The sequence below is a fragment of the Mus pahari genome, chromosome 11 (assembly GCF_900095145.1).
Source record: "Mus pahari chromosome 11, PAHARI_EIJ_v1.1, whole genome shotgun sequence".
Taxonomy (NCBI): Eukaryota; Metazoa; Chordata; class Mammalia; order Rodentia; family Muridae; genus Mus; species Mus pahari.
In genome coordinates, this window is record NC_034600.1 from 20,717,480 (window position 1) to 20,732,570 (window position 15,091).

The window sequence follows — 15,091 nt, forward strand, 5'->3', positions numbered from 1 at the left end:
TTCAAATGTATCTAATTTTTATAACAATAAATATTAAATTGACTATTTTGTGACAGTCTCCTTTTAGACCCCCACAGACTATCTTTACTGAAATAATATTAATCTTCATCAAATATATCACAAATACATTGAAGTAGTTCCATGTATAAACTAACAGAACTACAGCATTAATGGAATTTTAGACATCAAGGAGACCTTCCAGATTTCCTAATAAAATTTACTCGACCTTAGTTTTACCAATTAACAGATAAAAAGCATACCAAGCTCACATGCTAATTTTATGTGCTGTGGTACTCAAAGACCTAATCCTTGTCTAATTTATTTCTCTTTGTATAGGTTGCAATTTTCATTTTGAGAGATTGAAGGGCTTTTTCTTGACTTCAGTGCTTCCAGCCACAATATGCAACAGGTGTGGCTCATCTCTGAAAATAGTCATTGGTCCGGCTTGTCTGTTAGGGCTGTTGGTAAGGTGAAGGCAGTGGTTGACTTGCTGTTTTGAAGAAATGTGCACTGGAAGGTTACCTTGTGATACTATTTGGACCTTACCAATTCTCATAGGAAAGGATGCTTGACCTAGCTACATGGTTCAGTCTAAAAGGATCTGGAAGAGCTCCCATTGAAGCCAATTTTGCTCTATGGATATTAGCTTTCCTTTGGGAAAAGTTCACTTGAAAGAACTCAGTAGTGGGGAGAGAGGTCAGTGAAGAACACTGATTTCTATGTATGAGTTCCCTATGCAGGAAGACGAAATACTTCCCTACTTAGAATACTTCCCCTGCCAAAATCAATAATGCCCAACTGTAACTGTGCAACTTGTCTCAACCTCACAACTTATCATTTATGTTAAGATAAGATGAACAAAGCAAGAAACCCAAATTACTGATCAATACATCAGGAAATAAATCTTATCTTCTATAAACTGAATGATGTCAGTTTTGCTTTTTGTTTCTCTATCTTTTGTCATTAAAATGGATTGTCACTAAATATATTTCTCTTTGCCACAAAAGCAAAACTGTAAATTTCAAATGCTTGACCATTACATTCACAGTTTGTATGTGGTTTATTTCCCAGAAAGCCTTGTGCTGAAGACTGCTATTGAGGTATCAAGAGGTGATGGTATGAGAGATGAACCCGTGTGGAAGGTTCTTAGATGAGGAACCCCATCTGGTGATGCAGATGCTTTCTTGGGTCTTTAAAAACAGTAAGTCTGCCTCTCTTAGGCCTCTGGCTTGCTTCTCTTGGTCTCTCCCTTCTGCAAGAGATTAGTTTGCTTTGTGCTTCTCCGTCATGTCCTGATGTGGCAGGTAGGCCCTCATCAGAAACCAAACAGATGGAGGCACCCTGTTTTGAACTTTCAGCCTCCAAAATTGGAATTTAAGTAAGCCTCTATCCTTTGTTAAGCAGATAGTCTGCACAATAAAACAGACAATTGCCTTCCTCAGTTGATGACTTCTAGGAACATAGGTCTAAATATTAACAAGCCCGGTTTGTATTAATACCAACATGGGAGAATTTGCCAACTCTACTGTCTGAATAAATCATAGTACTTTATAAAAATTGAAGAACTAGAAATTGAGCCTGGAGCCACACTCATGCTAGGCAAGTGCTCAATCATTAAGTGATAGCTTTAGCCCTTTCTCTATGTCTTTACTCTGAAATAGCATCTCACTAAATTGCCCAATATGTCCTTGACCTTGCCACCCTCCTGTTCACTTCACAAGTAGGTGGGAATGTAGGTCTGTCCCAAAAGTCCTTGTTAAACCATAGTTTTCTGGTATCTGTAAATACATATGTGAGGAGCACTTAGTAGGATAAAGGAAGCTTGATTTTGTTCAAGTCCAGAGTCATTTTATGTGCTTAATTTTTATTATCACTAATTCAACAATGGCGTAATTAAGGATTGCATAATTAAGGATTGTTTCTAGGGTTATTGTTTCCATGGCACATTTGAGAATTGCTCCCAGTGTTTTTCCAACTTCATCTAAAATAATGTGAATCTCATTTTCTTTTTTCATTTTATTTTTCAAGAGAACACTTTGGAGTATGTTTAGTCCTTTTCCCTCATTTTCAACACTTGGGATCAAACCAAAGAGTTTAGTACATGGAAGGCAACCACTCTTCTGAGCCATGTCACAGGCCCCTGTAGATAATACTTAAAAAATAAAAATAAAAATAAAAACACTCCTCATTAAGATGGGCATCCTATGCCTCAGAGTCCTTACAGAGCAAACATTATAACACAAAGCCCAGCAATTCCTTGAGTAGGACCACAGAAGCTGAAAGGTCGCTCTTAACAACCATGCCATAAAAATCTGTCTGATATTCTGTATGGGTAGTGTTTTCAGCACCTCTGACACAGAGCTGCTAAGCTTTAAGATATTGGCAACATCACGACCCCTCACCCCAGCAAGCTGTATTGACTTTACAACAATCTGTCTGCACCTGTTTCTCTACTGTTCCAAAAGCCCTTACTAGTGTTTGTGATTAGTGCACCAAAATATGTTCCCTGTTCAAAGTTACTGAGACTTAAGCAGTTACTAATGCAGAGCAAAGGTCAGCTGAAGAAACAATGACACAGTCATAGGAACTTTGGATAGAAAACTGTTTAGACAACAGTGTTGTTGTTAATGAAGGAAGCATTTGTTCTTGGGCAACCTGAAAAGAAGAGAGAAAAATCTTCCTGTGCTCAAGAAGTGAATCACAGGAGTGCAGCTGCACTGTATAAACAGACAAGGTAGACAGTTGGAAGAAAATTAAACAGGAAGGCTAGACTTGCAGGAAAAAGAGACAAAGCACACCTAAATGTTAGGTGGTACTATGAACGAAGAAGCAAGATGTCTCTTTTCAAAGCAAAAGCAAGTGGTAACTAGGCCCTATGTTTGTTCAGAGAATCTAGTACCACTTAAGCCATTCGATGCTCAGTAAGTAATTTTATGTATCTCTATCTTTGAGAGTTGCTTTGGCAGCAGGAAAATGTTGGAAAGCCTTGGGTTCTACAGTTAAGCTGCCCAGGGACATTTTACTTATATGTCACCTTGAATGAATCATTTGAATTCTCTAAGCTTTGGTTCCCAACACAGGGCACAGAAGTTGTTGGTCAGCTGAAATGATGCACTTGAATAACTCTAAGACATCAATGCAACAATTCTCGATGATTCACCAAAAACCAGAAATGTGGTCAGGTTCGGAACTTCATCTTAACTGTTGCAGTGTCAGGAAAACAGAAGGAGACTAATAATAAGTACTTGGGCAAATTATTGTTTGTTTGTTGTTTGTTTGTTTTATTTGCTCCTTGTACTTAAACTTTCAGGTTAGTGATCATTTCATTTTGTTTGGTGTAGGGGAAGGTTGGTGGCTGAGCCCTCTTATCAATGCCAAACCACTGCATAGCTTTAAGAGGAGAAAATCATCATTGCTAAGCTCAGTATGCTAAGCATGCAGTCTGCTTTGGAAATAAGCAGTTACCACTAACCACCTGGAATACACTCTTAGTTTTGCCTTCAAATGCAAATTACAAGGATTGTGAGATTTGAGGCCTTTCTTTCATTCAGAAAACCTGCTTCTTTACTAGGATGGTTTCCTGGAAGCAGTTGGACATCATCTACAAAGTGTATGTGCAAGCCACAGCTAATGCGCTGTAACCATATGTCAAAGCATTCTCTAGATATGGCTAACTGTGGACACAAGCCCTAGAACATAAGCCTCAAGTGCTTATGGGGATAAAAATAAAGGCAATTAATACTGAGGGAATTAACTGTGACATACAAGCCATGAGATGGCAAAGGCTGATAGTGTTCCCAGGAACAATACGTATAATTTTATTTCTTTTTTTACCAAAACTCCTTAAATTCAACACAGCATGCTTATACGATTTCAGCACATCAGAAAAACAAACACAGTCAAGTCCACTCTATAGTTTACATGTTGGGGGCTGTTCACATACAAGGAACCCTAACACAACCTGTGAACCTTTCCAATGCAAAGCATATTGGGCAAATATGAAAATTAACATCACTAAAGTTCATCCCAAAGATGCTTTAATAGCTCTTACCTTGTTCACAGAGTGCCCCGACATAACTTGGGAGGCAGAGACATCTAAATGTATTAAAACCATCCACACAGGTGGCACCATTCCGACAAGGGTTAGAGTGACATTCATCAAAATCTGAAATGAAATTGTAAAGACAAGCAAAGCAGGTAAAAATGTTTATTTAGAGTGAGGTTGCTAGGTAAGATACATGATAGTAATTAAATATGAGTTTCAGATTTTATAAGTATATCATGTGTTGTATTTTAGTCAATGTTATACCCACAAAATATGTCTTCTTTTGTCTGCAATTTTCTTTTGTGAATCTTTCTTTGTTGAAACTAGACACCCTAAAACAATTACGAAATGGTCCAGATTAAGGTGTTTGTTTCCATTGCTATTAGGTAAATCCAGTGAGCCCTGGAACTAGTAGGAATCTCCCATACAGTGGTTGAAATTTCAGTTACTTCAAGATGTTCACAAAATGGCAAAGACAGGCTTGTGAAGCCTTGGTGGGTGTGGAATGTATGGACAGAACCTGTCAAAATCGTGTTTAATTAACCCATTTACTGTGCATTTCATTGATGCATGGGATCCTCTGAAATTGCTGACAGATTCCAAAGTACACTTTTTCTTCCATGATAGCTGCTGAAGCGGTACGAGGATAGCAGGTCCTCAGCCAGGAGCAGCTTACCTAGTTCACACTGGTCTCCACTGTAGCCAGGTGCACAGGTGCACACATAGGAAGTCTCCGTAGGATAACAGGTGCCTCCGTTGAGGCATGGGTCTGTTTTGCAGAGGTCAGGTCCTATCACGTCCAGGAAAATAAAAACAATTAGCCTTTTCTCCCAGGTTTGAATATATTTTAGTACAAAATGTCACTTATGGCTACCATAACATAAACTTTACCATAGCAATGTATAGATATACTATATATAAAATTAAATTTACTCTGGAGTGTTCCTTGGCATTATAACTGTTACAAATCCCTTCTATTTGTTTCTAGGATTCAATCATCATTCTTTGTAAACAATACATTATACCACATCTGGCAACTAACATATTCTATGGCAGATTTAGTTGGCATGATAATGGCAATTGATTTTAGTTAAAAATGATTACACATATGTGCACAGTGAATGGAAATGTATTTTTTAAACGATGTTAGTTCATGTGAAATGGCTGGGTACACAGAACATGCATTCTTTTAGCAGATTGGCTTGTTACCAGTGTTTGAATTACTATTGCCTTTTACCACTTAATGCTCAGAAACTGTCTTCCAAAGTGTGCACTGACGTTTCTTCTGCTACATTAACATGCCTTTTCCAAAAACACGTTCCAACTGTACTCCTTTAAACTATACTTGAAGAAAAGCAACACATGGATTAAACTCTACTGTATAAAAACAACTCCAAATACAAAACCTCACTTAAAACGAAGCCCCAAATTTTATTACAACGTTCTTTATAAAATATGAATAAAACTAACCCTCCTAGAGATAGATGCAAAAGCTCAAACCATACATTTTTAGTTTAATATAATAATTTAGGGGATATTTTTAAAATATAAATACTTTATACCTCTGAAACATATATTTTATTTTGTAACATTGTCTAGATATATGGATTTTATGAAGAACTTGAGTATTATTTCAGAAATATTTAATTCCAAAAATGTCCAGGGATCCAAATGAAACTCAAAAGTTTTGCAAAACAATTTAAAGTAAATAGATCCTATATGTATACAGCTGCAGTTTCAAATTTTTACATTACCCAAATCCTGAAATGCATGCACATGAAGAGATATCTAATTTCTGATGAAAGATTGGCTATAGAAGAAACGTGACCCATTCTCAGACAAGAAGTTCAAAGCCAACCTTACTTAGCATTAGGTCAAATCGGGACAACTAGATAGGCCCGATCCATTTTTAGTTCATATTAAAATCAGGTAAACTCAGATGTATATACTTCAGTATCTCTAAAATTTTTCCTGATTTTTTTCAAAAATACTTGCTCTTGTATCTCCAAAAATTCTTAAAACCTCCCCAACACTTGGTTTTCCACATAAAGTGCACAGCCTCAGTGACAAGGTTGCAGTCCGTGACACACGCACATCTCAATGGACACTTAGGTGAGTGTGTTTACGGTACTGTGACTGCTGTCATCCCCATCATGGACACCAGACACCACACTGAGATCATGTGACAAGTATGGGGGTGGAGGGAGAACTTTTCCACTACTCAAAGAAGTTCTGGGTAAGAGACAGGCTTGCCTTTCTAGCACATTGTTCTTCCCCAAGGAGTTTGGGTGGACCTGGGAAAGCTAAACCCGCAGCAGATAGGCCAGGACCTCCCACACGGGTGACTATCTACTGATTAAAGTACAGGGATAGTTCTGTGAAGACAGAACACTATATCTCAGGAAGTACTGTAGTCTGGATAATACAGAGATGTCTCCCCTTCATCTGCCAATTATTTCCATATCCTTAAGTGCATTCCAACTTGATGATAAAGTAATAAATATCTGCCAGGTTACTATGCTATCGTTATTTTGTAGTATAGTGATACTCCAAAATATTCCCGGTGTCAACTACCTTAGATTAATTTTATTCACAAAATACTGTTATTATTTTATTAAACTATTATTATTATATTATTAAAATACCAGGCTTCAAATAAATGTATTCTTCTGAGTTCCAAGGTAAATCGTGTGTCTCAGTGATATTAATAAGACTAGAAAAATAATTTTAATAGCCATGACCTAAAGGATTTAAGATAAAACATATTTTTAACAAACACAGTCCCAAAAATTGATCACCTTTCCTCCTTCCCTCCCTTCATTTCTTGCTTTATTTCCTTTCCTAGGAAGTTATTAAATGATGGTAGTTATCTGTGGATTCCATTATTATTCCTACTTAAATAATAGCATTCTAGGAATATAAAAGCTTACTTTTCAACATTTTCAGGCTAAATTAAGAAAATGATCATCTCCACCTCAGTACAGATGTCAAGTTTACTGTTTATATATTACTAAACTCCAGTTGTTAGTTTTATGCTATATTGAAAACAAATAAAAGGGCAGTAAAAAGACCATGGACATCAGATTAGGGTTATTTGGAATTAAAACACCACTTCTGTCATGGTATGGCTGCACATCCTTGGGCAAATTACTGGCCCTTTATGAATACCTATGTCATATCCTTTTACATTAATCTAATGCAAAAGGATGAGATTTTAGACATTTTGTGAAGATTAAATGAAATGGTCTATATGAAGTAGTATCAATTCTATGCTTTTTTTATAGTCAATAAATAGAAATAATTTCTCAAGAGGTAGAATGTAAACATACTAAAGACACTACAACTAAGAGCTGAGTTAGCAGAATTGTATAAAATGTTTCAACCAAGGACATCACATTACAGTACAAACGATAACTGATAGAACGACCAACCACAAAGCATTTGTAAGAAACACTATTCTCAAAAGTTAAAGGACTGGCCAATTTTGATACTGTCATAAGAATGTTTCTTAAAGGGGATGGGTTAAAAGAAAAGTGTGGTTTTCCCCATTTCTACAGCTATGACATATTGTAGGACGTGCAACAAGGCAATATTTCAGCTGTTGATGGAAATACATTGAGTTTTAGACCATTATTTCACTTTGTCCATGTTACAATAGTATGTTGTCTGTAAGACGCAGGGGGAGAAACACAAAGTATATCTGTAAAGTACAGAAATGTCCATACTTACATTCATTGCATTGACTCTACTGTGACTTGGCCTGAACACTATAAAAGTCGCTATGAATTTCACATTACAATAAAAGGAATACAGGTATATAGAACCAAGGGACTGATCCCAGCCTTGGAAACAGATGTATCAATGTTGACATCTTACCTGGTAGATAAACTGCTGTGCCTTCCACGGACTCTTCACTAATGCCAATCAGGAAAGCAGTTTCGTTAGAATTGTCCAGAATGGAAAATGGTGGTAATGCATGTGCAGTATGTAGATCCAGAGTACTAACTGTTGCCTGGTTACTATAATCAAGAATTTTTTGAGATACTTGTTTTTCAGATGTTGCCAGTATAGAGTCTCCAAATAATGATGTATGTGTTTCATGGTTAATTTCCAAGGAAGGAAAGGTTGGCCTGTCAGGCTCCTGTGGGATGGGCTGAGGTACCACACCTGTCTCAACTCTGAAAGCTGCAGAAGCAGAATGTGGCTGCTGTGTGGCACCTCCTAGCTCCATGTCACCTGCAGCAGTAATGACAGGTTCACTCTCTGTTGTTCTGATAGCAGCAAGCATACCAACTGTTTCTTCTGGAATCTGATCATTTGCTTTGTTTGGGAAGTCTTGGGAAGTCTCAGGTTTTGTGGGAGAAGTCTCGAGTTCTTCTAGTAACTTAGGCTCACTTTTATCTTCAGAAATGTCTAAAGCAGGGTCAGGAGACATGGATGGAGGCTCTGTTCTGTGGACATTTCCACCCAATGGCTTGATGGTTGCTTCAACATTAGCACGGACTTCCTTAAAAGGACCCTCTATAGACTTTTGTGATGAGGTGGCAGTAGGAACTGGCTGAGCACTTGTATGGGGAACCTCTGGGAATTTAGAGACTCCACTGTCTATGTAGCCAGGGAAGGGGGAAGATGGTATCTGAGAAGAGAGCTCTGCCATAGAGGAAACTGCAGGTGTTTCTTCAGTGTAATGTGTGGAGTCAGATGGTCCTACCACATTGGGCAATTCTGTTAAAGGCTGAACTATAAGGTATGTACTACCAATACTTACATAAGCAGGGGGATCTGTTAATACTTCCCCTACTCCTGAAAAGAATTCTGGCTGAAATGAAGGACCTCCATATTTCTTTTCTTCATATTCTTCTTGTGTTTTTTCCAAATGCCCCAATGTTGATATTACTTCACTCTGGTCTGCTATAGCTTGGCCATCAGACAAGGTGCTTGATTCAAATATATCATCCAGAGATATTGCTTCAATGTTGGTTTTATCAATCTCTGGACTAGCTGTGGTTAGTTTACTAGGAATGTGCAGGGTTGACACTGTGGGGAAGAAAGTGTCTAATTCTGTCTCTGTGCTAGAAACTGGGGTCCCAGTGACAAAACTAAAGCTTATGTCCTCTGCCTGCTTTCCATCATTGGGAGTCACAGACTCATTGTATATTGCTTGAGTGTAGCCAGCAAGAAGTGCATCACCAGAGCCCTCAAATGTTTCCTCAGTTGGAGAAAGGGTAACAGCTGCCTCATATTTCTCTTGAACTTGAAGGCTTTCTTCATTACTGCCATGTGATCCAAATTGTATCTCTGGATCTAAGTCTGTTTGTATTCCAGGGATGTACTCATATACAGGTTTAGTGTGATCAATGTCTATAATAATATTTTTATCTGATGTCAGCTCAGGGAGAATTTCAACGATAGCACTCTCAGTAATTGTCAATCCTAGGTCCTTACTATCCTCTTTGTCTAGATCTATAATAATGCTTTCAGTGGTTTTTCTTCTGCTAGGTTTCAAGGTAGAACCTTCAAACTGGATATGGTCTTGCAAACCATCTGCCATACCTTCTGAGGGACTTTTATATGACTCTGTGCTTGGCAGTGTGCTAGCTGGATACCGAGAACTCTTGTACTCTGTGTGATGCAGGAACATCGCTGAAGCTGTTGGCGAGCCCTCAGTAGCTCCAGCCTCAGTCTTTGACACATCTGGATGCTTTTCCAGAAATCCATGAGAAGCAAACGTGCTGTCTCCTTGACTGCTTGCCTGAGTAGTACCAGAAGTGTACACTAAGTCAAGAGTATCCACTTCTCCAGATCCTTCTCCAGAGTTTCCATTAAACAAGTCAGATGGTTGTGACTCTGAAGGAGCAAAGTGTTTGGTCATTTCAACACTGTAAGTTTGAGGCAGAAAAGCAGTGGGGGAGGTTGCTGCTTCTTCAGCTTCTGATGCTGAAGAATTTTCATTAGAGATCAGTCCAGTCATAGTTTGTGGTCTATGGGTCTGGATTTCCTCTTCCCACCTGAGGGTCTGCTTTGGAGAATGTTCCAAGTCCATGAGCTTCATGAAAGGAAGAGTCGAAGTTGTAGATTCTTCTGTTCCGCTATCACTCAAAGTTGTGTTGAGTGCCTCTGTGCTGTGTTGCAAGACACTGCCTGTTTCGGGAATGAGTGTTCTAACTTCATTTGACACATCTTCAATCTTTTCATGGTCTTCCACTTTATCACCTAAGATGCTCGTTCCTAAGCTTTCCATGTGAGATGTCTCAGTATACAATGTGCTAATGATCTGCTCCATGTCAGTTAAACTCACTGATGTGGTAGGTAAAGGAGACAAAGCCTCTCCTGATCCCAGTCCAGAGAATGAGAGATCAGTATTTGACTCTTTATTTGTTAGTTTCACACCCTTTTGGAAGAGTTTTATGCTTTCTTCCTCTTGAGTTGAGGATTCCATGACTACCCTTCTAGCTGGTCCAGATTCAGTCACTAAAGCAGTAGCTGAAAAAGAGTGTGACTCTCCAGTAGCTTCAGGATGGGTCGTATATGATTCCAAGTCTTTGATCCCTGGACCTGGAGTTGACATATGAGCTATGGACATACCTTCCTCTTCCACTTCCTTATTAGTAATGTATGTTTTCATTGTTGTTAACATAGAGTAATCTGAAGTTTGGAATTCTGTTTCAATAAGTGATTGGGTTTCCAAAATTGTTTGTTCTGGCGCAAGAGAACTGTGGAATGATTCAAAAGTCTTTTGTCCCTGAGCATTTTCCTTTGTCACTGTTTCTCTTCCAATCTCTTGTTTTTCTGTATCGACTTCTGGTTTAGACCACAATTTGGCTGGCTCCGTTGTCTGGGGAAAGTCCACTGACATTGTGCTATTTACCTCTATGTACCCATTTTCTGTCAAATCTACACTATTTCCACTCGCTGCTGTTGGCAAAGCAGTGGATCTTTCATTTGCTTCTGTCACTGCAGCCACTTCTTCAAGCTCTTCATCAAAATATGGAGACTCTGTACCAGAAAAAATGTCCACAGCTAGTGGAAGCACTGGACCAACAGAGCTCCTGACTGAGGCCAACTGCTCACCTGACCCCTCAGCTGAGGTCATGATCTCATCCCAGGGGAAGGCTGTGGTGCTGGCCACAGTACTGCCCAGTCCTTTTGAGTCAGGCACTGGGTTGATGTCTGAGGTAGGCGGTATAGATGATGAAGTCTGTGTATCCCTAATTTCTTCATCCTCATAGCCTCGCATCCCTACTGTTTCCTCTTTCATTGTTGGATAAGACACTGTTGGATATTCACTGAAGTCACCACTAAAATCTTCTCCCAAAGGAAAACCTGTATATAAATCCCTTACTTCTGACTGGGAAGTTGGCTTTTCTGATATTTCAGAAATCAGTGTCTTCTGCAATGTCTGGCTCATAACTCCAGCACTTTCTATGTCTAGTACAGTACTCGGGGTTAATCCTGTTGGCTCAAAAGAGGATGATATCTCAACACTGGGAGATGGAGTACTGGGTAATTCCTTTTTGACTTTGGTTTCAGAGTCTAAATCTAATGTAAATAAAGAAGTAGTGATGAGTTCCATATCACTACTAGCATCTCCTGAGCCCAGGTCCATAAAAAGAGAGGGGGGATTTCCTGAGAGAGTTGTGAGCTCTTCCTGGACCCTAGGCTGACTACTACTGCTATGCTCAAAGGGCTGTGCCTCCACATTGGCTACACCAATTGTTTCAGACTCCGTGGGTGTTGTCTCTGGCATAAAACCTTCCCAGGTAGCCAAATCACTAGATGCAGCTACATTTGAACTTTCTAATTCTGGGGCTAAAAGTAAGTGGTCTGACCTCTCTGTTGCTGCTTCAACTTCTCCTCTGTGGGCTGCATTCACAGCTCCCTCTTTCTCTTCTTCTCTTTTTCTTCCTTCAAAAGACTTATCAGAAACCCCCTCAGAGGTGGCTGTTTGAATTCCAAATTGTGTAGGGCTTGCCTCTGGCAAAGGTAGTTTTGAATCCAAAGGATCAGTGGTTGCAGGAATATAAATGTGATGGCTTGTGATCATTATCTTGCTCATATCCAAGGGGCTGAGTGTATCTGTAGGATCTCTCTGTGGTAAATCAGTTACCACGTTAAAGATTTTATTTTTATATTCTTCTACTTCCCCAGACCCTTCAATAATAGGAGCTGAAGAACTCCCCGAGAACTCTACAGTTTGGCTAGGTGTTATCTCTACCCAGCTTTCTACGGTAGACATGGATTCATCAGTCGGTGAGATTCCTGTTAGAGTAATTGGTTCTTCCTCCAAGACATTTACTGACACAGAGCTTGAAAGTATGCTTGAGGTAGATATGGTAGGACTTTGGTCTGTCTCTTTACCAAGTGCTACTTCTGTAGCCCTAGAGAAGATTGTTTTCTGGGATGCTTGTTCAATGGCACCCTCTCCTGAAGACTCTTCAGGAAACAGAGGTATAGGATTAGGTTGTTTGTTCACTGGATTTTCAAGGTTTGGATTGCTCTCTGTGATGGACTCTGACCATTTGGTGGTTTTACCATCATGGAATGATAGTGTAGGGAAAACATCAGGCTCACCACTTGAAACATGGTCTGGTGTTTCAGGGTAAGTCTCGGGTTTCCATGTGATTTCTAACAATTCAGTGCCTTCTTTAGATTTCTCAAATTGCATGGTAGTTGACAATTCTGTTTCTGCCAGTATAAACTGATGGGTGTCAGTTGCAGAGCTATCTGAGAAATTCTGAGAAGGTGCAACACTTTCGTACTGGCCACGCCTAGCTTCTGCAGCTTCTGGGTCCTTGGGCACTGGGGTAACCAGCTGCTTCCCATTGATATACTGCACTGATGGAGTAGTTGTTACATCGGTTGCATTTACACAGTCCTCCTCTCCGTCTTCATCTTCCTCACTGTGATATATGTCTATTTCAAATGAATCTGGTAACTCGGGTAAAATTTCAGCAAACAGATCATGCAGTGGATCTGTTTCTTCACTGCAAGGTTCCTCTTCTTTAGATTCTGAATCTATTGGATGACCACTTACAATCATATCACTCAATCGACCTGAAAAAAACAAAGAGTTTTCACAATACTTAAATGGAAGATTTGGCAGGGTACAGAAGACAAGGCTGAACACACTCACACCCACAAAGAGAAGGATTTGACTTCTTACAAGTTACATGAAATCATCTTTCTGCAAATGGTTCTTGCTCTTCAAGTTTGCTGTTGTGTAATTACAATAAGAAGCAAAATTCCATTTTAGGAGTGTGGAAACAATTTAGAAAAACACTTCAATGTGCTTAAGATGACAATAGAGTTCTCAAATGAAAAAGAAATTATATAGACATTTTAGTTATAGAATCCACAATTGATGATGCTGTGAGCTGCAAAGAAAGTTGAAACCAAGACCATTTCTCCAGACCATAAATTTAAAATAAAAGGGTTATTGTTCCGTACGTTAAATATGAATTCTATCAATAAGAAAGGAGATAAACTTCCTCCTGGCCTCTTTATTCTCTGCCTTAAGGGTCTATTCTTAGAAAGTAGTTTGTTTCTGTCCCAATTTATGATGTAATGGCCACATGTATTCACTCAATCAATAAGGAAGGAACCTCTCTATATCAAAAAATGACTCCCTAGACCGGATATATCCAGTGGTGGAGGGGGCTGGTAAAGTTCTTCTTGAAAAGACCAGGGGAAGCCTTTTTCTTCTTTACATCATTGTCTTTTATGAAATGTGCCAGGACCAGACTGAGCTTTATCTCTTGCTATTGACATTTTAATGAATGAAAATCCTGATGTTGTATGTAAATATTCTAATTACAAATGTCCAGTAATACATATAAACCTATCCTCTGGGTTGTAATTCCAAATAGCACCAAACACTACGCCCTATTGACTTCTCGGGTGCCAGAAATACACCAGCAAAAATTTCAGTTTAGTGTTCTAGAAAAAGAGAAATTTTGAGGCTTCACCCATACCAGAATGAATTCGGCTATCCTTGATGGAGTCCAGCTACCCTACTTCCACTGCCACCACAGTGATTTTGGAAATACCAGGTCATGGACTAGACACAGGCTACATTGGGCCTCACCACTTGCCTAGAGGAATGCTGTTGTAGAATAAGCTTTCAGTTTAGCCCCAACTGACACACAAGTTTAGGATGAGTCTGATAAACACACAGAAGAAACTAGCATGACAAAGACAACTCTGCCTCCATAACCCCATCTCCAAAAGAGAAAACTGTTTTCTGCTAGTTTGTTCCTCTTATAAGCTGCTTCTTTCCTCATTGGAAGGGATCAACATTCAACATCCAATAAGAACAGAGAAGATTAGTAGTTGAGGACCATTTGAATGATCTCGCTTTTCCCAGTCCACTGTACATTAATGTAATGTTTACTGAACTACTCTGTGCATGTGTGTTGACTTTTTATGTTGAAAGCCAACAAACATGGCTTCAGGAGACACATACTGTAATTCCACTTTCTCTTTAACCTTATTAACTGAAAAAAAAAAAAAAAAGATCATACTGTCTATATGCCAGAATATACCCATTGAATCATTTTACTAAAATATTGGGTGTCTATTTTTTTCACCCTAACTATAACTTTCTATTTAACCTTTACACTAGACACATTTTACACATGCTTTCATCCATTCTAATGTATACACTTGGATTTCATTTATCAAAGCTAAAGCATATGGATACTCAAATGATTAAAAAAAATATTTCAGTCACGAAGAGAAGTTAGATCCATTCCTAATTCCAGTGCACATCAAAGCAAAATTACATGCTGTTTCTGGCATAGATGTTGCAAATAATCTTTAACACTAAGTTAAGAAAATGATTAATAAGAAAATGATTAAAATACCTAGACTTTTTATAGAAGCATCATTAAAATGATATCTGTCCAATATTAGCTGTTACTTTTATCTTATAGTAACCACTGTAAGCTATAAAAGAAGATACAATAAAAATTGCAGATAGTTTGAACAAAGGTATACTTTGTCTTATAAGAAGGAATGTAAAGACAATGTTCAAAGCATAGTAAGGCC

The 15,091-nt window shown here is 38.7% G+C and overlaps 1 protein-coding gene across 3 annotated transcripts in view; it reads right to left on the reverse strand.

Moving 5' to 3' along the window:
• The window catches only part of Vcan (versican), a 92,433-nt gene that overhangs the window by 26,347 nt on the left and 50,995 nt on the right, over window positions 1–15,091 (reverse strand). For 2 of the 3 annotated variants that reach the window (XM_029543878.1, XM_021208358.2), the window contains 3 exons: window positions 7,922–13,099; window positions 4,722–4,835; window positions 4,052–4,165 (listed from right to left, as the gene is read on the reverse strand). In XM_029543878.1, coding sequence (XP_029399738.1) covers window positions 4,052–4,165; window positions 4,722–4,835; window positions 7,922–13,099 — 5,406 coding nt within the window. The remainder of the gene's footprint in view (window positions 1–4,051; window positions 4,166–4,721; window positions 4,836–7,921; window positions 13,100–15,091) is intronic. The other variant, XM_021208360.2, reaches the window with a different exon arrangement.